The sequence below is a fragment of the Rousettus aegyptiacus genome, unplaced genomic scaffold (genome assembly GCF_014176215.1).
Source record: "Rousettus aegyptiacus isolate mRouAeg1 unplaced genomic scaffold, mRouAeg1.p scaffold_m13_p_2, whole genome shotgun sequence".
NCBI lineage: Eukaryota > Metazoa > Chordata > Mammalia > Chiroptera > Pteropodidae > Rousettus > Rousettus aegyptiacus.
In genome coordinates this window covers 82,906,065-82,929,827 of record NW_023416295.1, presented here as the reverse complement: position 1 = coordinate 82,929,827, position 23,763 = coordinate 82,906,065, and the positions used below count along the sequence as shown (strand labels likewise).

General features: G+C 47.3%; 1 protein-coding gene across 1 annotated transcript in view; it reads right to left on the bottom strand.

The window, feature by feature from the left end:
* Positions 1-22,976, bottom strand: part of LOC107514066 (macrophage receptor MARCO-like) — a 70,455-nt gene extending 47,479 nt beyond the window's left edge. The window contains exon 1 of the mRNA XM_016151425.2: positions 22,717-22,976. Within this exon, the coding sequence (XP_016006911.2) occupies positions 22,717-22,789 (73 nt within the window). The 5' untranslated portion in view covers positions 22,790-22,976. The remainder of the gene's footprint in view (positions 1-22,716) is intronic.
* Positions 22,977-23,763: the final 787 nt, after the last annotated feature.

Below are 23,763 nucleotides of genomic sequence, written 5' to 3'. Positions count from 1 at the left end.
CAGGTGCTGTCTTCTCCCGCCCTGGGTGGAGAGTGCTGAGCCTCACTATTCCTATGTGTGCAATGGGACCATGAGAGAACCCACCTCACAGGGCGATTGTGAGGATGACATGAGATGATACGTATAGTCTGTGTGGTGTGAGTTCATACACAACACACGTTAGATGATATTGTGAGGGATACCACTGTAATTTTGTTTTCTGCTGGAGCTGTGGTCGAAAAGCGTGCTAGGAAAAAGAGGGGTCATTTTGATTTACGTATTGGGAGAAAACTGCTGAGGCAGTAGTGACAGTAGGGCAGAAGTACATCAATAAACTGCTCTTTACAGAAATCGTCTTAAAGTGCTTCCAGAGGAATCCTGATACACCACGTGGGAAGTCTGGGTTGTGATGCCAGAAATGCAGTGTAAGCCTCGACTCCCTGAGACCCTCTCTAACCCTCAGTTCACTCATCTGTAGAGAGGATGCACCTGTATGGCTCCCAGGGGGCAGTGCCTAATGCACAGAAGCTCCTCCTATCATTCTCATTTATTTAAGAATAGCTCCTACACACACACACACACCACCCCCTTACCCCACACACAGAGCACCTCTGGATGCAAGGTCCCTGGTGGGAAGGCTCAGAGGACCAGTTTCTGTGACTTGGGGAGAGAAAGTGCTTGTTTATCTTCTGGAACAGTTGGGCTTCCTAAGCACTTCCCTCTGTGCTGTTAACCCTCCTTTCTCCTCGGGGTTTCAGGGCAGGAAAGGGGCTTCAGGAAGTCATCAATTCACCTCATTTTGCAGCAGGCAACAGAGCCAGGAAGTTGCTCACTCCTGGTTCAAGCCCTTGTGCTGTCTTTGTGCTTGGAGAGGAAAGCCATTTTCTTCACTAGTTCCCCGCACCCTCAACCCCTTCACTCCACCCTCCCCTGTTTTTGTGGTTGATGGAGATACTCTATATAAGTCCCAATACATCATCTTAGCGCACTGCTGCTCCATCTCCCGAGCCCCCGACCAGTTTAGGTTTTGTGATTGATATTTCCTCAATGTTAATATTTCAAAAGCAAAGAAGCCATAAACACATGCATAACTCTTCAGTCAGTTGAAATCCCATGACACAAATCAACTGTTATCTAAATTAAATGTTACTTTCGTAGAAAGTGATAAATGGCCTGAAGACTAATTAAAGAAAGCCAACAAACTTAGCAACTTGTTTCACTTTAGAATTTTGTAGGTTGCCTGGTTAAAGTCTGACAACTGGTTAGTGTTTAATGACCAACAGGAATGGTGAAATGGCACATTCCTGCCCAAACGGGATGCTTTGCCTGTCTTCCTTATCAGTGATCTTAGCACTTCAAAAGCGGATTTGAAATCTAACATATGATTTTAGGGGAAGAAGAGTAAGTACAAACACAACTTTTTATTCTGTTAGACTGGTATACTAAGTTCTTAAGCAAACTAAGTAACAGAATGAAAACAGAGTTAACAAAAAAGACATTCACCAGCTGTAAGGTTGCATCCATTTGAGTGATCAGGATGAAGGACTCTCAGATAAGCCAGATGGTCTAACAAATTTCAAATAATTTTATTCTTTTCAGTATGGATAATTTTATATTGAAACAAATGAAGTTTTTTTTAAAAAAATTACACCTTTAAAATAACTATTTCGAATTGTGTTTAGGAACATATAAAAGCTATGGTTTTAGAAGAAAGAAAAAATGAGTAACTAAATTCAGTACATACCTCGAATATGTACTGAATTTGTTTTTTGAGTTTGTTTATTCTCCTCTCTTTATTTTCCTTGTTTTATTACTTCTTTTACCATCTCTATCACATTTAATATCACTTTATTATTCATCCACTTGGTGAGTAACGGGCAATTAAGTGTCTTAAAGATTAGGTTAGAGAAGATGAGTTTTGTCTTGTGAGCATTGAGCAGGTAAGAGATTACAGAAAAAGAGATTCTCCAGAAACTCTGAAATAATACAGGGATGAAGAGAAGGCGAGGCTTCTCTCTTCCAAGTTTAGGAGAGCATTTGGGAGGTACCGAGAAAGGATCAACATGACACAATGAGAGACCCATCGGGCTGAGAGTATTGGACATGCAGAAGGAGGTATGTGTGTGAGGTGGGAGCCCCAGGAACTCAACAGACAAGGCTAGGAGTCTTGAGGGTTAGAGAATTTGAGTTTCTGGCAAGAGTGTAATCAGAAGTTGATGAAGGAGACATCAGTGTGATGGGAGTGACAGGAGAGTTATGAATGATGATTTATTATTTTGTATTGAAATATACCCAATTATCGAATCACTTCCACAATTACATTATTTAAGGTAATTTTAAAACTTTAAACATTAAGATGTGTTTCAGCTTTTAAAATGTACATAGAAAAATAGGTTTTCCACCATTGTGGAAGGCATCCATGCAATGGGTGGAAAGGATGAGTGAGAAGGAAATCTTGAAAGCTTTTCTGAAGATTTTTAAGGCTAGGAATGCTCCATCTGTTCAGAAGTCTTTGCAGTTGGGGACCTGGCCTGGGACTTGAGTGGGTGGGCTCACTCATGGCAGCAGCAGGAGCCTCTTGCTCATGGTTCTCAGCACTGGCTGTACATTAGAATCACTTGATACCCAGATTCCATCCTTCTAGGGTTGCCAGATAAAATGTAGGACACCAGTTATAGCTGAATTTTAGATTAAAAACTTTTTTTTTTAAGTATGCTGGCTCCACAGACTGTTCAGTTTTTTGTCAGCTCACCAGACAGACTGAGAGTTTCCTCTCCGTCTATGCGGGGACATTTCCAGAGGACAGCACTGGGGTTTCCCAGACCTAGGCCAAAGCCACAGGCACAGACAGCCTGAATTCCACATTTCATCTCACATGTTCATTCCACATTTCATCTCAACATGTTCATAACCTTCTGTCCCATGGGAGCCCCTAGTAGGTCATGTGGACTCCAACTCTATTTCACATTCTCCAGTTCTGGCTCATGCTGTTCTTTTTGCCTGAAATATTCACTCCTGGCCTGTCTGGTGAATGTCTACACATCAGTCCACATTGGCCTAACTCTACCCACAAGGGATGTCTGTTCTAACCTCCCAGGAGGAGTGACCTCCTGTCACTGCAGACAGACTCATAAAACATGTCAGAATGGCTCTGGGGTGCAGGAGAGGTGGTATCATCTTCCTCCTGGCGTTCCAGCATTTTGCAAGGTGGCCAGCACACAGTAGGTGATGTGGGCCTCTTTGGGTTCATCTTTTTAGGGGCTCTCTGAGCTTCCTGGGGTTATATGTCTATTTCCTTCACTAGATGAGAGAAACGTTCCAACATTATTTCTTCAACTAGCTTTTCAATGTCTTGTTTTCCTATATTTACCCCCACGACATGGATATTATTTTTACATTTAATAGTGTCCCATAAGCTCCTTAATTTATTATTATGGTCTTGGCTTCTTTTTTCCTGCTATTCTGATTGAGGGTCCTTGGCTTCCCCATTCTCTATATCAGTGGTTCAATTCTCTTCTTTATCCACTCCATTTATCCCATCTAATATATTCTTCAGCTCAGATAATGTGTTCTTCATTTCTGACTGGTTTCCTTTAATAATTTCCACTTCCATTTTTGTGTTTTTTATCTCTGTGTTGAAGTTCTCATTGAATGCATCTACACTTCCCCTGGGAAATAGACATACAACCCCAGGAAGCTTAGAGAATCCCAAAAAAGATGAACCTGAAGAAGCCCACACCAAGACACATCATAATTTAAATGCCAAAGATTAAATACAAAGAGAGAATCTTAAAAACAGCAAGAGAAAGCAGTTAGTTACCTACAAGGGAGCACCCATAAGACTGACAGCTGATTTCTCAAAAGAAACTATGCACAACAGAAGGGCTTGGCACAAAATATTCAATGTGATGAAGACCCAGGACCTACTACCAAGAATAATTTATCTAGCAAAGCTATCATTTAGAGTTGAAGGACAGATAAAGAGCTTCCCAGACAAAAATAAGCTCAAGGAATTTATCACCACCAAGCCAGTATTACAGGAAATGTTGGAGGGACTCCTTTAAGAAGAAAAAACATGTATCAAAAACAGGAATAAAGAATGGTAATAACTACATTCCTATCAATAAATACCTCAAATTGAAAAGAATTAAGTGCTCCAACCAAAAGCTAGGGAGGCTGAATAGATAAGAAAACAAGACCCTTACATATGCTGTCTATAAGAGACTCACTTTAGATAAAAAGATGCTCAGACTAAAAGGAAGGGGATGGAAAAAGATATTGCCTTGGTGGACCTAGAGGGTATTGCTCTGAATGAAATGGTCAGACAGAGAAAAACAAATATCACATGCTTTCACATATATATGGAAACTAAAGAACAAAATAAACAATAACAAAAAAAAAGTGGAAATTAACTCAAAGATACAGAGAATATTTTGAGGGCTACTAGATAGGAGGGAGTTTGGGGGATGGCAAAAAAGACAAAGGGATTAAGAGGTACAAATGGATAGTTGCAGAATAGACATAGAGATGTAGAGTGTAGCATGGGGAAGGTGGTTAATAGTGTAATAAATATGTAAGGGGGAAGAGGGGTACTAGATTTAGTGGGGTTATCACTTTGTGAGTTACGTGGATCTCTTTTCACTATGTTGTAAAACTGAAACTGGTAGTTATTGTACGTCAACTATATTTGACAAAAAAAAAAAAACTCATTGAATTGTTCAATGGCCAGTAAAATACAGCAGAAAAAATCAGATGAGTAGTTACGAAAGCAGGCATTTCTAGTCATTGCTAAACCAACTGACTTGAGCACTTACAAAGTGCTAGGTAATAAAACCCACCTCCTTCATTTATCTCCCCACACTGCTGAGAATTGTCACATATATAAGTCTTGTGACTCTAATGATGACCGTGATGCTGACTGATTCCAGGCAAGGGATATGAGAAGCCTCCCTCGTGCCTTCCCCAGACACCAATTCACCTGAGCAGTCACCCTGGCTGGCCCTCCTGCCCTTCCCTTCGGTCTGCCCTTTCTCTGGCTTCAGCGTTTATCTGCCTTGGTGTCTGAAAGAGGCTCCTTTCTCGATATTTCAGGATATTCCAGTTGTAATCCGAGGCCTGGAGCTCATTCCCCATCTCAGGGCAGACCATCTGCACCACCCTACTTGGGTATTTGAGTCAGGAGCTGCTCTCTCTGTCCTTGTCACCAGGCTTAGCATAATGTCTGCTCTGAGAAGCTACTTTGGCCCTCCTGCAGGTCCTTTGAAGGTGGGCCTCACTCCTCAGCACCCTTCTTGCAGGCCATCTCATGGTGGCAGCATCTCTGGGGAGGCTCCTGTCACTGAGCCAGGGTGCCCCACGGCACTGCCTGACCCACCCGATGGGGACGCTGCTGTCTCGGCCTCGTCTGGAGGGCCCTTGCCCTCTATGAATCTGAGTGCCTAAGTCCTTGGGTGGAGGGCAGTCAGGAAGTCACCAGGCTCATGCTGGCTGGTTTTTACAGGTCTGCTCCATGTTGGGGCTTTCCCTGCATCTTTTCACACTGATGATGCTTCTCATCAAAACTAGTTCTCATGGGACAGCCACACATCTGTCATACCTCTCACTAGTTTAAATCCCCAAACAACCCTTCCAGCAGGACTTCCCTCCCTGCTTTTATATAGGAAAAAATTCAGCCTCAGAGATATCATTACTTGCTAAGGACATAGTCAGGATTCACATCCAGACCTGGATCCAAAGGCCCACTGATGTCTCACTGCTGCCCCTGGCCCTAACCTGCCTCTTAGGGTGGGGCTGAGCTGGTGACAGAGTCCTGGTGGCCAGCAGCGGTGATGTGCTCTCCACATGTGGAGTCCTGTGGTTCCTTGGGGGCACTGGGCACAGCAGCTCTGTGAGGCAGAGACGACCAGCCCATTTTACAGACTGGATAACTAAGGGAAGAGAGGCAAGGTCACTTGCTCAAAAACAGAGACTGTTAACCTGGTCTGTCCTACCCTAAAGATAGAAAGTTTAACAGTGACCTAAGCTGAAAATAAAAGGAGTTAACTTTTGAAGGCAGAATTTCTGTCTTTAAATGGGGTGTGCGTGTGCGTGTGCATGTGCGTGTGTGGTGTTATGAATGTGTGTGTGCACGTGTGTGTGCATGTGTGTGTGCATGCATGCGCATGTGCGTGTGCGTGTGCGTGTGCGTGTGTGTGTGTGTGTGTGTGTGTGTGAGCTTTTTGATCTTCCAGTCAGAGCTCTCAGGAGGGAGGAAGGCAGCTGTGCTTTGGCGGCCGGCAAACTTGGCTTCAAACCTGATTACACATTAGACAAAACCCCTTAACACCTTCCCTTTCCGAGTCTCAGTGTCCTACTCATAAAATGGGATCAGTACTGCAAGCCTCACAGGGAATTTTGGGCAGGCTCAAATGACACACATAGTCCTGATACATCCGTGGGAAGCACAGTTTCCACTGCCATGTCCAGAGTCCTACGGCTTCTCTAGAGTCCTCTTCTCCATCAACTATCCTTGTCAAATCTTTGTTCCCAGGTCCAATTGCTGGTAGCCACCAGAAACCCACTTTGGTGTGTATGAAAGAAAAGAAGCTCCTTGTATCTCATTGCCCCTATTCTGGAGGTTGGGCCCTGGGGACAGGTCTGAGAAAGCAGCTGGTGAGCGGCTGGGCCCAGGCCCATTTTATCAGCACAAAGCCCACCCAGGATGAGCACCAGGTCTGCCTGCAACTGCCTGATAAGGGGCTCAGCAATTCTTGGGAGACTGATCAGAAGCAAGCCTGGGTGAAGGAGCCATTTCCATCAGTGTGAATGAGGGGGAGGTTAAAAGGGTTTCTGGGAGAAGTATAATGCCCTTGCACTCAGACACAGCCAAGCTGGCCACCTGCCTGTGAGGCAAATATCTGCACACAGCTGGTGCAGACAGGGCTCAGGACAAGGCACCTATGCATCCCCCTCAGGAGCAAATGGAGACCCCCAGATATGAGTCTGAAGCTCACAAAGGCCTGAGCTGAAATCAGGCCAGTTCTCTAAGGGCACTGACATTCCAGTCTCTTCGACATGTGCATGTGGTGTTGGTGGGGGTGGGGGTGGGTGGGGCAGGCAGTGTTTAAGCATGAAGCCATTTGTCTCCTTAAAACTGTAGCACATAAAGCACATGGCATCAAGAGGAGGGCACTAGCTGTCTGTAGGTGAGCCTGTGGGGCACAGAGGCTGTGGAATCAAAAGACGCCTGAATTGCAGTGCTGACTCTGCTATTTGCTATTGGTGTGGCCTTGGGACAGTTACCTATACCTTTCCCAGGAACACTCAGGACACCCAGCTGTAGGAGGGCCCAGACCCTCTTCTCAACAGGTGTACAATAGCACGCTCCTCCTGGTGGGCTGCACGGAGGACCAAGTGAGATCAGAAGTGTAAATGTGAGTGAGGCACTCCAAGTACAAACAGATGCCCGGGCAGCTAGACTTCCAGCAGGGCCTTCGAGTGGAGGTGACAAGTCATTCACTTAAGTAGCAACTGGAATCCCACACTGGGATCATGTTATCTGCAGGGAGGAGACACTCAGGATGAGCTGCTGTGCTGTGTTTAAGTGGCTTTGGATTTCCTCAGACTAAGCATAATGGTATGCAAATATGAAACAGGTGAAAACACCTTCCTGACACCCTTTTGTCTGATGAACTTATCAATTGTCACCTCTGATACGGGCGGGTTGGGGAGAGACTGAAGTGATAGCATCCTGGGTTCTAACCTGATCTGTAGGAGCCTGGGCTGGTCTCATCACCCTCTGATTTTGGGAGATGCCTATATTTCTAGGCTGTGCTTTCATTCTGCGAGGGAAGCCTGGGTGAAGCTGAGCATGGTGCAGAGACTTCCCTCTCTTGGCAGATGGCAGCTTGGATCTCAGAAGCAGCAGCAGCTCAAGACCACCTACGTCCACACCCTTTCCAGGTTCTCTTCTCCATGCCTGCTGGGCCAGCCCCTGCACTCAGGGGGAGAAGGCCTCTGCTCTGGGCTCTCTGCTGGGCTAGCACCCCCACCTTACATGGGTCCAGAATATGGGTGAAGGACCAATGCACATTCCTCCAGCCCTTGTGGGCTTGCTCATGTGTCCTCATCACACTCCTAGCTGCTCCCCGAGGGTCCTGAGTGTCCTGAAGACTACAGGTTCTGGGGGCCAGGGGCACTGCATGCACACTCATTCCCTGTAGAGCCAAGCACTGTCCTGCAGAAAAGCTTCACTCAGAGGTACAATTAGCAATATGAGAGAGGCTTCTGAAAGCCAGCCTGAGTGTGTGTGTGTGTGCACAAAACTAAAGCATCTTTCAGGAGCATCGAGAATAAACTGGGCCATTGGCGAAGTCCTTCCTGCCCCTCTCCTGTGTTTCAGGCACTCCTCAGGAGCTTCCACCATCTCCTTCCTTCCCTCTCAGCTCCCACCACAAGCCACACTGTCCCAGGGCCCTCCTCTCAGCCCCTTGCTAGAGATGCTGAGATGCTGAAAAATTCTCCTCTCAGGGTCATGAGCATCCTAGCAGGGGGCTTGGAGGCCCCAGGACTCAGGAGAATGGTGGAATTCCAGCATCTAAAACAGGTGCTGAGAGATAGTCTCGTTGTCTTCTGGAACTTCATCTCCTAGTTTACCTTTCCAACACTTCTCTCCCAGCCACACTGGCCTCCTGGCTATTCCTGATCAGCTGAGTCTCCTCCTGCTTCAGAGCCTTTGAACTTGCTATGTGCTCTGTCTTCTACATATTCTCTTAGATATTCCTGTGTTTCCTTTAGGTCTTTGGGTTTCCTTTAGGTCTTTCTCCAACATCATCTCCCCCAGTGGAGACTTCTCTGGCCATGCTCTTTAAATGGCACCCCTTCTTACCCCTTGACCTTCTCTATTTCTCATCCTGGCTTGAATGTCTACCATAGCATTTAGCACTGTCTGACAATTGAGCATTTTACTCATGTGTCTCATGTTCATTTGTCCATCCCCATTGGAATGTAAGCTCTCCTTTCAGATTTTGCTGTTGGTTTGTCTACTGTCACATCCTCAGGGCCTCTGCCAGGGCCTGACACACAGTAGGTGTTCAATACCTGTACATGGAATGTGACTCCCAGACTACAAGCTTGCTAAATCCACCATTTTATAACTAGCCAAATGGAACACACTTCTTCTCCAGAATCTTCATTTCCAAACCTGAGAAGAGAGGAGAGGCCTCAACAGGTCAGGTGCAGTACACCTGGCCTGACGCTGCGTGTGGAGTGGTGTGTCCCTTGGCTTGGGCTCTGAGTGAGAAGCGCTGTTCTTTGAAGGCAGGGGTGAACTGGCTGGCCTTCCAGCTGTAGGTTCAAGGAGAATCTGTCTAAGGTGTAGCTGTTCTTTCTACCCCTGTCCTGTTGAGGTAAGGACTGTCTGCTGGGAAGCAGCAGGACCCCGAGAGTGTATATTTACAGAGGGAGTGATGAGAGGACAAGAGAAGGAAAAGACTACAAAGGGGACCCTCCCTTTGTAGCCTGGGAAGTTCAGGTCACAAGAATCAAGGCACTTCATGTGTGCTCCAGTTAGCCAGGTCTGGTCCGAGCGGGTCTCACTGGCTGCTGCATAGTCCCTCATCTTGGCTACAGGTCTTTCTTCCATGGCTTCTTGTCCATCCATGAAACTGTGGTGTCCCCAGAGAGAGGTGCAATGGAGGCCTGGTGGACCCTAAGCCTAGATGTTAAGCCATGAGAGATTTACCTGTTGATTTAAGTCAGAAGTTGGCAAACTTTTTTGATAAAGGGCCACATAGTAAATAGTTCAGGCTTTGTGGGCCATGTGGTCTTTGCTACAACTCTGCCACTGCTGCACAAAAGCAGCCATGGACACATGCAAACAAATGGGTGCAGCTGTATCGCAACAAAACTTTATTCATGAAAGCAAGCTGCAGGTTAAATTGGGCCTGTAGGCCTTAGTTTGCAGGTCTTGGTTTAAGTCTCTGTGTCACTTAGTCTCTCTCTTCCCTTTCAGACTAATATTTGCTGAGTGCCTGCCCCATGCTTGGCCTGGGACTTCATCTACACGTCTCTCACTCAAGGTGCCTGTGGGGTCAGAGCCACTGAGTGACCTATCTGCACCTTGAACATAGCTGTCACACCTGAAACCTGTACTTTCAATCCATGTGATGCTCAGCTGTTGGAACACAGACACACTGTCCATGGCCGTGACCTCCTCTACGGATTATAGAACCTGGCTGTACCCAAGCCCACTGCATCCTGAACGCCTTGTGAGGTTGTGAGGACATAGGCACCAGGGTCATGGAGGTCAACATGGCTGAAATCACTATCCTGAGGTCACCCTCACTGGTTAGCAGTGGAGTCAACACAGCAGGTGGTGAGGTGGCCTGGGTGAGTCCTGCCTCTGATTTAAACCTTATGCGGGGTTGAGGCCATCTCTGTCAGTGAAGGCTGTGACCTGGACCTCTTTTACTTTTCTGGCTGTTCAAACTGATGAGTGAGGACCTGTCACAGAGGGATTCTCCAGGAAATCCTGAGCTCTGGGATGTCAGGTCCATGAACAGAACAAGTGGCCTACCCAAGTGTCCATAGCCCGGTTATCCTGAAGGCTTGGTTCAGGAAGGCTGGGGGAGATCTGAGCAGCATCCTGAGGCAGTGCGAGGGTCGCTGAGTGATGATTGTTGGCTCAGAAAAGACATCCTGAGTTGAGGCTGAGGAGAATGCTACCCTATGCTCATTTCTTTTGGGGACGGCCCCAATCACAGGAACTCAAAGAACCACCAGGACCCAAGGGACATGGAGGGCAAGACATGGCCAGGAACTCAGATAATTGTGCCTCTGGGCAGTGCAACCTCAGAGGCTTTTACCAAAGGCACCACCCTGGAAACAGAGGGAGAGAAGGACAGTGAAAAATTGGGTGGCAGAGATCAAAGCATCAGGAAATGAATGGCCCAGAAGTATTCCTGAGTGGGAAACACAGCCTCATAGGGCATCTGAACTTTGAAGGAAACCACGGATTTCATCTGCCTTTGACTACAATGTCCTCAAAGATATATTTCGATTTTCTCCAGCATTGTTTGTTTTCTAGAGGAGTGACAAACATTATTTCACTCAAATGAGTTGTTTTAAAATAGCATGTTCCAGATGTCTTTTCAGAAACTCCATGATTCTTAAATAGGAAATGACCTAGGGCTAATTACCAAAGCCTGTGATAATAAATACAGTTAAAAAGCCTATTGGAACCAATTTTCTTTCACTGCTCTTGTGAAAGAAAACTTCGTTTTCCTTTGAAACTCCCCATTTCCTGTGCGTATGAAAAGTGAGGATGTGAGAGGTTAAAAGATGGCCAAAGGGTTGGACCACTTGGGTTCAAATCACAGCCCTGCAACTCACAACCAAATCCTGTGTGCTAAAGGTGGAGGTGCAACCTGAAGACTTACCTCACAGTGACAGAGGACAGCTAGTGTGAATGACTGCTGCTGGCTAGCTAACATTTCCTTGGCACATGTGACAGGCCAAACCATCCCTGTACATAGTGGGTCCCTGTACAGGTATGCTACTCTGTTTTTATACCCTTCCTTGCAACTTGTCCCTTCTTAAGTCATTCCCAGATTCTCGAAAATTGGCATTGATCACTGACAACTTCATCACAAAATCTTAGTTCAGCAAGATAAAACTACAGTTAAGCAGAAATTTACCATAAATTTAATATTAGCTATCAATATTAGCTAATTTATACTTGGGGGTTATACCTGAAGTTATTCTTTAAAGATTTGGATATTGATTTAGCTATTACAGTGAATACTCACAAGACACAACAATTTGATCTGAAACCTTAAATCTTTTGACAAGAAATTTCTCACTACGAGGACTGAGTACTTTTTTTTTCCTGTCATGGTGTGTATTCTGCTGTCTCAAGAGCCCACCAATGCTTTGAGGGTGGGAATCTTGTATATGTTGCTTGTCTCCTCTTCAATTCCTAGAGCAGAGGACAGGATATGGACATTTCTATTGATGAACCAGGGATGGGATGTATATGATGGTTAGTAAACATTTGTGGATAAACTGGTTTCGGAATTTTCCATCCAGTTTCCTTTCCAATATTTCAGATTTTTTTCATGGAATCTGAATGTTCCAAAGTTTGATAAGAACTTTTCTCATGGAATTAACTGGTAAAGTGATTGACACCTGGGTGTACATCGCAGTCCGGCTATAGGCAAACATTTAACAGCACTGAGAGCATTTGATGGCTTCATGTGATGTAAATGTCTGGTATGGAAAGATCTTCTGAGATCTAAGCCCTAGTGTGCATCAGTGGCAACAAAACAAAATATGATTGGGCATCAGTTAACCATTCCAGAAGGTGCCAAATAGAAGTTTGCAAACTTGGTTACATGAAGCCTTCAGCATCCAGAGATGTCTTGAGAGTGAATCATCAAACGGGTACCTTAGAGTGTGGTCACCAGGCCTCTTATCTCTAGCACAACTGCAGCCGATGGGCTCTATCTCTTACATATTCAGACTTCATCTAAGAATTTATTTTGTAGAAATGTCATTTCTGATAAAAATAATAGCAGTGAAAATTTGTAGCTGTGAGATTTTTGTGTATGCCTTCCAGGGTGGGAACCCTAGGTGGGAAGCCACTTCTTATGGAGGTTCATGGATACATGGCCTTCATTCTAGAGGGGACCAGAACCATTTCCTGTATCTAAGCCAAGTGTAGCTGTTGGCCTGGGGGGCCCAATGGCTCTGAATGGTGTTTTAACTATTTTCGCCCTCTCGGGTGTTACCCCACTCCCCAATAAGCCTGAAGACCCATTGAAGACAAGGTCTCTGTCCCCTGTCTACTGTGCAGCCCTTGCACAAAGGAGGGGCTCTCTGGATTAAAATCAAAGTGCATAACTTGTTCATGGTAATCCAAATGTGGCACTCTGAACAGAAAGCTGAAGGCTTGTGGCTTGTGTCACATGCTACCCAAAGGGTCGCTGAAGACATGACACTTATTAAAGGACCTCAGTTCATGTAACAGGCTGGGAGTGAAGAGGGGTGCATATAGATTTGAATCTGGGAACTGGCCCAGATTTGATTCCTGGTACATGATTGTGCGGCTCAGATAACCTACCTGAGGGAAGATTTCCTTTATTAATAGATTCATTAAAAGATTCCTGTCTTTGTTAATAGACTTGGACTTAGTTCAAGAAGAGAAAGCATGGGAGAAGCAGTGCTGAACTCAACCCCAAAAAACCCTAAACCACCTTGCTGAATTCTCCAAAACTGTGCCTCTGTTTGCCATGTGGGATTTAAAGGGTCTGGCCTGAACACCATGCTGACCTCAGGGGAGATCATCGACAGAGGGGCTTTGAGAAGCAGAACACAGTGCGATAGCTGGGTGCACTGCAGCCATTCCAGACTGAGGCACAGAGATGGGAAAGGTGTTTGAAAAATGATGGTGTAAAAAACAGTTTTAAAAGCACACCCAAGGCCAAAGATGCTGTAGGCAACAGTTTTTCCATATGTTTTCAGTTATCTCTGGGGAGTCAGAAGAACCCATGGATCTGTTTGCCCTGCCCCAGATTGAACCAGCCCCCTGAGAGTGCCCCTCTGCCTTGAACCTGGGGGGAGACACCAGTCTGTTGCTGAGAAATGCAAGGAAGTAGTGTGGGGGGGGGGCAGAGAGGGGAGAGCAAGCTACAGGGTAAGGTAGGGTCAGCATCGACAGTTTCTTCCTTTTGGTAACGATGCAGTCTCAGCATCCTCAACATCACACACATCCTCACCACCACCCCTCCTTAAGAACATGGTGAATGAGTTTCTGTAGTGCAAACAGTGAGCTTTACGAGGTTGACACATGTACTAGTCTTGTTCCATCTCCTACACCTGGCTGTGTGAAATCTCTCAAGTCACTTAACTTCTCTGAGCTTCACTTTATTTCCCTGTCAAAGAGGAGGAGTAGTATCTCTTGAAGAAGAAAGGATACAGATTCGAAAGTGCCTAGCAAAGTATAACATACATTGCAGTAATAGTCCCACGGCTTGTGATATTTCAACAAAAGACAAAGCCTCCAGCCGAGGGGTGGCTCTGTGATGGAGGCATTCTAGGAATTGGTGGGGGCATTATTCTCTCCTAGTGCCCTTGTAGTGACCTTGAAAGGCAGCTGCCCACTGCTTCCCAGGGAGAGTGGGATCTATACGTGGGTTGGGCTCAGCTGGCAAGACTCTCACAGTCACAACCGGGTCCTTGTGTGCCACTATGAGTGTTTCATTAGCAGCTGCTGGGCTACCAGGTGGGGGCTGGCAGAAGAGGGCTGAGCCAAGACAAGTGGCCTGGGGTAAGGGTGGATAAAGAAAAGCCTTCTCTCCTGAGGCAGGGTGAGTGACCTCAGGGCTACATGGAGCTGGGCACACAGGCAAGGCGGCATGGGCAAGCCTCTCCCAATATGGTGGCTGCTGGAAACAAACATTTTTATGGGTCTCTAAAAGCACTGCGGACCCTAAGCACTGCGTCTAATGTGCAAGTTGAGCCTGGCTGAGCCCTTCCTAGAAAAACCTGCTGTATGCGAGTATGGGCATGAGGGGTTGACCATGGCTCTCAGCAAGTCGCATTACCTCTCAAGCTTTGGAATCAGCACATGCGAAATGGAGATAAAAAGGCCTCCCACAGGGCTGCTGGGGGTGAAATGAAATAACTTATTCCAGGTGAAGCTTTGAGTCAGTGAGAGAGTCACCATAAGAGGAGAATGGGTCAGGATAATTTATAGAATTTGTAGAAAAGGAAAAAAAGAGATCGTGAAATTAACAACAACAACAACAGAAGGACCATTCCATATTTCCAGCCATAGATGAGAACTTAAGGAGGGCAATTCAGTGACAAGTTAGTCTCAGGACACGATCACAAAAAGCATGGCCCAGATTCCCCAAAGGAGCTTGGGCATGCAGTGCAGGCTGGGAATGGGGGAAAGGTACCCCTTCCAGGAGGGGGTGACTGCATTAAAGAGCTGCTGAGAGTATCCCTGCTATAAACTCTGTCAATGGCAACACCAAGGAAAAGAAAGACGTAACTGTGAGAGAAGACGTTGAAAGGTAGAGCATGTGAGGAGCCAGGTGAGAAGGGAATGGGGCTTCATATGGGCACAGGTTAGGGTGCACAAGGAGTGCTGGGCAGGGACTGGTCAGTGGGATAAGCCAAGGGGAATCCAGACCACTGCAGGCCACTGAGGGGTGAGTCTTTCACTGGACTGGGAAGGGATGCTGGTGAATTTGGGACCCACAGTGCTCTGTGTAGATCGGGATTTGTCTACACTGGTTAGAACTTCAAATTCATTGCTTCTTCCTTCCTTCCTTCCTTCCTTCCTTCCTTCCTTCCTTCCTTCCTTCCTTCCTCTCTCTCTCTCTCTCTCTCTCTCTCTCTCTCTCTCTCCCTCCCTCCCTTCCTTCTCTTCCTTCACTTAATGTTTTTAAAGAGCCTTCTCTTCTCCATGGAGAACGAGGCAGTGAGATCCCTTTTGCTAAGGGGCTGGTATTCAGGTGAGGCTGGAGAGCAAGGAAGGCCCTCCCATGATACCACATAATAAAACTGAGCTGCTGGGCCCTCACGTGTTTTCTGGGCTGCTCTCCACAACCTGATAGAAGCACAAAGGAGCAGACATGTTTGAGGCAGCTCTCACAGCTAAGGAGGGAGCAGCTTCCCACAGCTAATGAGGGGCAGCTGCCCCCTGGGTCAGAGGGCCTTTCTTGGGCTCTAGGACCTGGATAGACTGTGCCATCCTGTCTGTGGGTATTATTTTCCGTGGTAAATGGACAAACAGATAAGACCTGGGAACAAGGAGGAGCTAGACAGTGGGCGGGAGCCAGCATTCATTTTAGACACATTCAAGACTAATTGAGTAGCAGTAATGAATGTATACCAGACACTATGCTAGGAACTTTATCTATAACACATTTAATTTTGAGATCAAATCCTGAGGTAGAAATAATCACCATCTCCATTTACCTGATCAAGACCAGCTTTAGAATTTGTGTGGGCCAGTGCAAAATGAAAATGTAGGGTCCTGTATTCAAAATTAAGAATTTCAAGATGGCAGCAGTGGAGCATTGAACATAGTGAACATGGGCCGTCTCAGGGCAGGGCCCTGTGTACCTGCACATGTTGCATGCCCAGGAAACCAGCCTTGCCCTGGATGTGAACTGAGACACACAGAGGCTGGGCAGCATGTGTTCAAGGCCATAGCCAGGTCTGAGCTGGTCCATGCTTAAACTCAAATCTTTGAACTCCAAAGCTGGTGTTCGAACCTCCTCATCACTAGCAAATCAATGCAAAATGTATTTGGGTTAAATGGTTAAAAAAAAAAGTACAGAAGAGGGACCTAAACTTGAAGCCTCTACTTGTTAGAGGCTGTGTGTAAAGTTCTAGAGAGAGTGTTTGCTGAGCACCACAAGAGAAAGTGTCATTCGACAGCCAGTGGACTTTGTTGTCCAGTGAACACAGAAGCCACAGACTGGGGCTTAATACAAAAGGCAGGCATGAATGCTTTATCTGGTTTTAATATGGCAAATCATACTTTCCTTCTTTTTAAGACTCTGCTGAGAATGCGTGTGCCTACAGCTGTTAAAATGTGAAGAGTCTCCTTTCCAGAGTCCAAGGGGGAAAACATGGGTCAGCAGGTAGTTGCACAATTGAAGCCCCCATAAAATGTGCATTGCATGCAAAAGTGGGGCAAGACAGCTATGCTCTCTACAAGTGATGCGCCAGGCAGTAGACCACATTTAAAATTGAGATAAAATGCCTACATCAGAATGTGACAGGTGCAGTGAGATAACAGGGCAGCCTTGCCCAGGGCTCGCCCCACACAAGTGCCCGGAAATTCCAGCTCCCTTCAGCCCTACATAGTATGTTGGCCACAATGTTTTGGCAATAAGAGAAGGGAGGTGTGGCCTTAATTACAGAAGGATTTTGCTAAAGAAACAAGAGAGAATGTAACAAAGTGTCATAAGGAGAATAGTTGTTTTAAATTCTGTCCAATAATTCCAACATTCCCGCCATGTCTGCTTCTGAGCCTTGTTCTGTCTCTTCAAGTTATGTTTTTTTTTCGCCTTTGGTATGCCTTGAAAATTTTATTGACAGCCAGAGATGATGTACTGGGTAAAAGGAACTGTTGTGATGTGGTGGAGAGGTGGGGAAGGGAACGTACTCAACAGTCCTGTGATCAGGTCTCTCTCTGTCACAGTGTTTCTCAGTTTTTGTCTCTCCCTTTATGTGGGGCAGATGGCTAGAGGGGGCTGGAGTTGGGTGTTTCTCTTCCCCAGGTCTGTTAGGCTCTGATAACACCACACCCTAGCAGGTTAGGCTCTGGCAACTAGTTTTCCTGAGGGCAGGATTTGTTAAGAACAGCTGTCCTGGTGTAATTCCAAATGGTTCCTTTCCCCATCCACTGCTGGTAACTGCAGGGTGTGGAGAGGAGAGCTTTCTGTGATATTTACCATGGGGACCTGGTTGGGTTCCAGGAGGTAAATCTCACAATATTGTGGAGCCCCCATGACGGGGTCCCCTGGAGTTTTAACTCTCAGAGTCGTCTACACTGAGCATCCTGCAATGTATCAATCTTAAAAGAGTCATTAATGAGAACTACTGAAGATGTCTGTCCAGAGGAAGGGCAGGGCTTCAGAGCTAGGCAGGTGGCAGTGAGTCCTGCTCAGCTGCTGTCCCCAGGCAGGGCAGACCCATCTGTCGGGGCCCAGTGGCTCATCTGTGAGGTGGTGATAACCACATAGGCTCTCTGTGGCTGCAAGCGCGGGTGAGCGGAGCTGTGTACAGGCCTTGCTGAACCCGCCTGGCCTGTGACGGACCCAGTGTCCTGGGCAGGAGAGGAAACTGGCTTCTGTCAGCATCTGCTATGCTAAGATTTTGCACATTGACATTTCTTCAGGAAGAATTTATGGAAGTTAAAATTTATAGTAACTAAGGGCGAAAGCCAGCATTCCCTCAGAAGTTCAGATTACGCAAAGATCTGAAGAAAACCTTAGGCAAAGAGGGGGCTGGTGGGGAGGCAGGGAGAGGAAGGGGAGGGAGGGAGAATATAAAATGGGACTCAATGCTGAGTGGGAAGGAAAACTAGGTGCTGACTGCTGGAGCCCATCAGTTGTGTTCCCAGAATCTGTTTTGGTATGACTTTCTGTCTGTTTTAATTTATTATTTACTGCCATCCATGTATACGCCAAGTTCTGAATGAGGAGCTATTGAGCATACGACTTTTTAAAAGGCACTTTTGGCCTTTGTAATGGACATAAGCTTGGGAACACTGGCCTTTGGGTCATGTGTGCAGTCATCCATTCATTTCTGAGTCACTTCCTGGGCACCTCTCTGTGCCAGGCCCCAGGAGCGGACTAGGTAGGGTCATGGAGACCTTCGGGGGGTCAGAAGTCCATAAGGGAAGCAAATGCAGTAATCTGTTGGGGCTGAGAAGTGTCCCCAGGGCCATGGTGGGTGTTTTTCTAGTGTCAGGAGGATCCTGGGAGGTGGCAGTGCATAAACTAGGCCTAAACTGACAAGCAGGTGTGAGCCAGTCAGACAGTGCATGTGTGCATCTGCGTGCACACGCGCACGTGTTTGTGTGTGTGTGTGTGTGTGTGTGTGTGTGTGTGTGTGTCTTTGGAGGGGAGGGTGTTATCCAGAGAGTCCAGAGGGTGAAGCTGGATAGGCAGAGTGGTCTGGACATGAGGAGGGGCCGTGAGAGGAGGCTCTAGGGCAGCCTGAGATGGCTGTGGAAGGCAGCATGGGCAGAAGCAGCTGGCCCAGTGTGGGTTAGGTCTGACCACAGAAAAGGGAGTGATGGCAGGCAGTGGTGGACCGAAGTTGGACCTCAGGCCTGGCTTAAAAGCCATGGGTTTGGGGGCAGGTTCTAAGTGTCTATGCCACACGCAGTCCCTCTATGTGCAAAACCACAGCACCGACTTCCCAGTCAGCTCCCACGGTGGGAGGGCAACAGAGCTCAGCAATAGCAGGCCCGCACGCACCCTAACGTCTCCCTCAGGGTGGCCTTTGTAGCTCTGGGGTCTGCAGCCTGTGTCCACAGCCTGGTTGTGGCCTCAGTCCTTGGTAGCTCTGGGGTAGGTCATCGCCCTGAGCCTCCAGCATTTCATCTCTGTAACGGGTAAGAAACAGCCTGTGAGCGCAGGCTGCGAAGGGTGGCCTGTGCGAGGCCCACCACAGCGCTGGGCATACAGGTGCTGCTATTGGTGCCGTTACATTATCTGAAGCCAAACTGCAGCTGTCTGCAAGGGAAACTTGGGAGATTACCAGCACCTGCAGGCCAGGTTTGCGCTGATACAGCTACAGCAGCCATAGATACCGCTACTGCTGGGCATGGTGCCAAACCTTTATTCTCTTGTTCATCATGTGATTCCCATGAAGTAGCTGTTATCACTCCTATGTACAGATGAGAAAACTGAGGCTCATAGGTATTACCTCTCCAAAGCCAGTAAACGTTGGAGGTGGCATCAACCCCAGGGCTGACTCCACAGCATGTGTGGGACTCCGGTTCCCGCTCTGCCTCTAGCTTGCCACGAAAGGGAGGGATGCCGGACTTGGATCCCACGCGACCAAGGTGCACCAAGATGTGGGACTGTGCTGGTGTCCTGGCCTGAGCCCGGCATACCCCGGTCCACAGAGGTAGGGTACGGCCAGAGCCCGGTAGCCTGGGGTAAGGGTGAATAAAGAAAGGCCTTTTCTATTGAGGCAGGGTGAGTGATCTCAGGGCTTCATGGAGCTGGGCACACAGGCAAGGGGGCATGACCAAGCCTCTCCTAGCACGGTGGGTCCCAGAGATGGAGGGACACACCTGGCTCAAGGCTGAACAGTGCCAGTGATACACAGTGAGGCTCTGGGGAAACAACCCCTTTGAACCTCAGTTTCCATATTTCTAAACTGGCATTAATCATATCACATCCATGTGACATCTTCAGGATTAAATGAGGTACCATGTATATCCCTACTGTGTGTGGAGTAGCACAGAGTGAGTGCTCGCCAAGTGCTATTCACCACCCTGCCCCTTCGTGCCTGTGCTAAGATCCACATCATGGCCTCTGTGCCCCAATCCAGAGTGATCAGTGCAACTCCAGCAGGCTCTTCACAGCTCCTTGTGGGTCCATTCAAGGAGGAAAAAAAATAACCAATTCATTTGTATATTCATAAATCCAAACTATGCCCTGAGAAGAAGTTACTCTACATATGGTGGTAAGGTATAATCTTTAAGATATATTCTTAAGAAAAAAGTAGGATGGAGTAGAAGACATAAAAGTTTCATTTTGTAAAATAAAAAGAATTGTGTATACCAACAATACTTGTAGAAAGATTCTCATAAATCAATAAAGTACTTGCCCTTGAGGTAGGTGGAAGGTGTCTTCCTCTTTCCTATTATTAATTCTTCAATCAGTGTTCAAATTTATTTATTTTGTTTTAAGCTTGTGTTTGTTGGGCCCATTGAGTTTGCTCAGTCTCTAGAAGATGTTTTGGTTGAGGCTCGAGAATGGCATTTGCCATCCAAAGAGGCAAAACAGACTTTACTTGCCAACCTCCTCCCGCTGGTGACGGCCTCTCCCTACTTATTGCAGATGGACTGATGTGCTCCCACTGAAAATACAAGATGCCTCTTACCCCACAGGACTCTTTCACAGGGTGTTCTACAAGTCCCCAGAAATAAATGCCCAGCCATAGCACCTTAAACAGGCCCAGTCACTGACTAGAACTCCCTTCTCGACCGATATCTGGAGAGGTTTAGCAATGGCTCAGATGTAATTTCTTTTGGCACTGGATGCAATTCTTTCTGCTCTGCCAGAGGTGATGAATTCTATACAAAGCTGCCAGACCTGGCCATCTCCTCACTGAGTGTTGACCTCTTCCATCCAAGGGCAAGGCAATGGATTTCTGCACATGATTCATTCGAAATAACTGGCATTAGGGCTTATGGGAGTTGGCTGAGCCCAGCTGGGTAGGGCAGGCCTGGCAGGGAGTGTAATAGCAGTTCCTCTCCATTCTAACCTCTGGTTCTGAGGAATAGTGATGTAAACTGAGAGACATCCTGCCTGAGTTAGCAGCAAGAAATAGGGCCCCATGGTTCTCCCATAGCAGAGATCCTGCCATAAATCAAGTCCTAAGGGTAATCTCGAATGGTATGTAAGTAATGGCTGCATCTTGTCAGTTCCAGAGAGCTGTGTTTGCAGTCATTGGTCAAGATCTGAAACTTGAACCCAGAGAACTGTGGTGTGGCTGGAAAGGAAGGGGCAGGGACAAGGCTCTGAGGCTGACAAGCCTGGCCTCTCCAGAATGAGAATGGCTACAGGCCTGTACTTTCTAAGTACCTGAACTGCAATGATTACAGTGGATCTGTCCTTTCAACCTTGGCCCTATACACAAACACATACCCCACCCCACCCCTACACACACATGAGCTCACTAGTGTCTTGATTCACACATACAGATGCACACATGTAAACACACCAACCATATAAGCTAACAGAGCCACAGTCTCACGTAAAATGAACAAAGATGCCTGACATTTATCTAGTACTTAGTATGTGTCGATCTCTGTGCTGAGCCATTTACACACACTTAGTTCTCACAACCCAAGGAGGAATATCCTACTATTACCTTTTGCTGATGATGAAACTGCAGTTAATAGAGGTTGGCTTGCCTCAGGGCCTTGGCTAAGAAGAGGTATACATGATCCCAGTGTGGGCAGCGTGGCCCTCACTCTGACTCCTGTCTGTGCACACTCAGATCCGGCTGAGCCATGTGCACACAGGCACACAATATACTGATCCAGACCTGGCCACACTCACTCGATTTCACCCCTAAGGCCTCACAACCACCTGGATTTTAAAGACTAATATAAAATGACCGGGTGTCTCCATACCCATATCATTACCATATTAATTGTTTAACATGATTAGATTACAGGCTCAGAATGTCTCCTCTCTCACGGTTTCTAACGACTTAGCCAGTGTGGGGATAAGAGGAATAAACATTCATTTTTTAAAAAATAAATTTTAGTTTTTGATTGCAAAGCCCAACAAGGGCGAAGGGGTGGGGGCAGGGCAGCAATGTTTCTGAACATCCTCCCAACGAATCTCAGGGTTGTATGTTTTTAAAGAGCCTTCTCTTCTCCATGGAGAACGAGGCAGTGAGATCCCTTTTGCTAAGGGGCTGGTATTCAGGTGAGGCTGGAGAGCAAGGAAGGCCCTCCCATGGTACCACGTAATAAAACTGAGCTGCTGGGCCCTCACGTGTTTTCTGGGCTGCTCTCCACAACCTGATAGAAGCACAAAGGGGCAGACATGTTTGAGGCAGCTCTCACAGCTAAGGAGGGAGCAGCTTCCCACAGCTAATGAGGGGCAGCTGCCCCCTGGGTCAGAGGGCCTTTCTTGGGCTCTAGGACCTGGATAGACTGTGCCATCCTGTCTGTGGGTATTATTTTCCGTGGCAAATGGGCAAACGGATAAGACCTGGGAACAAGGAGGAGCTAGACAGTGGGCGAGCAGCGCGGGGTCCTTCCAAAGCCAGAGTGGCATCCCGCGCGACCGAGGTGCACCAAGATGTGGGACAGTGTTGGTGTACCGTTCTGAGCCCGGCATACCCCGGTTCACAGAGCCAGGGCACGGCCAGAGCTCGGCGGCTCGGCTAGGCGGTGGCTCAGCACCTGTGCCCCTGTTCGGCCCCGTCTAGAGTTGGTCCCCCAACCCCGCGGACTCCTCCCCAGCGAGTACTCACGGTGGGGGGTTGGCGACCTTGCGGAGAGGTTGCGCATTGCCGACGGTCCCGGGTTCTGCCAAGCAGTGGGCATCGCACGGGCCTGCTCCTGACCCTCACCAGCTGGAGGAAGAGGTCCCTGGGTCACACTCCTCTGCGCGGGGCGAAGGGAGGTGCTCTAGCACCAGATAGGCAGACTTCATTTATCTTTTTTTCTGCAGACTTGACTGGTGGGGTTTCCACCCCTTTTCCTTCTTTTTTTTTAAAAAAATATGTCCACCCACTTCTAAACTCTTTTATGCTCCAACTTCCCTGCACAAGAATCACATTTTTCTAACTGTGTTTTTGTGTCCGTCTGCGGCTACCAGATACAGAGGGTGTGCCTGAGAATTCCCCTGTGTGTGGACTGAGAAACTGCCAGATATGACATGACGGCCTGCCAAGGCAGTGTCCGGGACTGTGACCAAGTAGGGACAGACCTGCGTTTGAATCTTGTCTGGCTGCTCTGCCACTCAAGTGGTGTGGCCTCTCACAACCAAGGGCATTCGTGGCCCCCGAAGGCGCTCCTGCCTTGCTGGTCCCTTGGTGAGGGGAAGTGGGGGAAGGCACTGTCCCAATTTATGGGTTAATGATTAGGAAGATTCTTAGAAGAAAGGATTGCTGGACAAAGGCCATGTGAGGTATTTGGATCACTTTTGTCTGAGACTTCCAGACTTCCAGACTTCCAGACTTCCTTTCCCTCATTAAGGCTGCTCTGCTGCAACCCTGGGGCACTTTTGCTGCTGTTTTCCATAAGGTGTATGTGGATGGCAGTACCATCCACATTTAACACAGTCTGAGACTGTCCCTGGAGGTGTGCAGTGTGGACGCCCTCCCTCCCCAGCTCCTCCTGGGCTGGATGAACTCCAGGCATATCATTATTAGGACTGCTTGTCTGACACGATGGGAAAGTGCTCTTAATTTTCTTTAGTTAGAGAATGGAGAGCCTCACGTTGCTTATAAATATTTAGGAAAACTTCCATATTGACTATATATATATAGACTTCGAGTGAACTATTTACAGAATGT